This window comes from Diospyros lotus, chromosome 12 (assembly GCF_014633365.1).
Source record: "Diospyros lotus cultivar Yz01 chromosome 12, ASM1463336v1, whole genome shotgun sequence".
Lineage (NCBI taxonomy): Eukaryota > Viridiplantae > Streptophyta > Magnoliopsida > Ericales > Ebenaceae > Diospyros > Diospyros lotus.
In genome coordinates, this window is record NC_068349.1 from 31,700,324 (window position 1) to 31,702,089 (window position 1,766).

The 1,766-nt window shown below is 39.2% G+C and overlaps 1 protein-coding gene across 1 annotated transcript; it reads right to left on the reverse strand.

Moving 5' to 3' along the window:
• Positions 1-298: 298 nt before the first annotated feature.
• LOC127813998 (uncharacterized) lies at positions 299-1,367 on the reverse strand. The gene has a single exon (XM_052355201.1). It carries the CDS (start codon positions 1,237-1,239, stop codon positions 430-432), a length of 810 nt encoding a protein of 269 aa, XP_052211161.1. The 5' UTR covers positions 1,240-1,367; the 3' UTR covers positions 299-429.
• Positions 1,368-1,766: the final 399 nt, after the last annotated feature.

Genomic DNA, 1,766 nt, shown 5'->3' on the forward strand with positions numbered 1-1,766 from the left:
CTATGTCATTTAATGCACGGTTTACATTTTCCAATCAATGACTAACATGATAGGCGATCTATGGTTATCATTGATTTGCACATGTCAAGGCAATTATGCTATGCCCGATTGTATAATCATGTAAAATGCTAACTAGCAATAAAGACCACCAACTACTGAATCGGGTAGCTGAAAACGACACTTAGCAGATTCTGTAAAACGAATTGCAGGATTTTGATAGTTAAACTTCAGTATATAAGTTTTGTCAATCTGCTATGTAACACATCACAGAGTTATGTAAATAAATGAATCCAAAAACTAATCATAAAAAACAGAAGTACCGAAACAAAATATCATGCTTTCACATTATTGTGGAGATACATACATGTAAAAATTCCCACCAAAAGCACTATATTAGTCAGCGAGCAACAAGCAATTGTCATTTAAAAATCATCTCGACAATGTACTAAGCAACAACCCAATTGAAGCTCCTGCAATGCACAAGTAGGAAACACCACGGATCCGCACGAAGAGCAAATTCAAGTTCTTAGCAATCTGAAGAGTTAGGGTCAGAATCTTCAACCTACCTAGCTCCTCCATTTTATTGAAGAAGTGCATCGGCTTCAGCGACCGCCGCAGTAAGAAGGCTACCGTGAAGGGGAACCCGAACGCCATGAAACTCTGAATCGAAGCCTCTGCAATCGGCGCCGACCGAGTGGTGTAAGAAATCCAAGCTCCTAAACCGAGCTGGACAAGACCCAGAAGAGCCAGCGCCTTGCTCAGACTATAGACGGTCTTCATCATCGTTCCGAGCACTTCTCGGGTCTCGTTGGCCAGCGCCGACAAGTCCCGCTCCACGGTCGGCCCTTCGATCTCTTGGTTCTTGAATTCAGGGTTTTGGCTGGGGTACGGACTAGGGTTTTGACTAGAGTTTTGCGGGTTTTCCCCATCAGCAGAGCTAGAGAATTGTCTGTAAAAGATCGGGTGTGACCTGATCAGAAAATGATGGAAAGTTGTCGGGGGCTTTAGAGGCGCTGAAGAATGGGCGAAGTTGGAGAGATTGGAAATGGAGTTTGAGAGGGTTTGAGGAGGGATTGGTCGTCGGGAAGATGGATCAGGAATTTGGGGAAAGATGGAGGGTGGGGGTGGAGGAGGAGGATTATGGGAGATGGAGAAGGCGGAGGAGTATGAGAAGAGAGACGAAGCGTGATGAGGCTTCAGAAGCTTGGGACTGAGCCTGCGAGAGATGGCGGCCGCCATTCTGTTCTGTTGGCGAAACGGAGAGACAGAGACAGAGACGGGGGCTCTCAGAAGCTACTGATGCGAGAGATCAAGAGGGCCAGTTAGTTGCATTTTAGAGGGTGTTCGGCGCATGGATCTTTTTAATGGCTCATAAGCTCTTCTTTTTAAGTTGTGTGAAGTTTATAGGTTACGTAGTTAAATTGATAATGTATTTAAATAAATATGATTTAAATTATTAATTAAATAATTATGTATTTTTATTAAAAAATTAATAAATTATTAAAATTTGTCAAAAAAGATAAAAATAGATATGTTGTTAAATACTATAAATAAAATTTAAAAAAATATTTTTTAATAAAAATAAATTATGAAATTATATATAAATTATTATAATTATACATTAATAAATTATAAATAACTATTAAAAAATATATTAATATAATATATATGTTAAATATATATATATTATATATATATATATATACACACAAAGAGGCGACCGATAGAGGAAGAAGTGGCTGACAATGGAGGCACAGGCGAAGGAT

Bases quoted from the DNA above. Each gene is read 5' to 3' on its own strand.
- LOC127813998 (XM_052355201.1), bottom strand. From the start codon at position 1,239: ATGGCGGCCGCCATCTCTCGCAGGCTCAGTCCCAAGCTTCTGAAGCCT.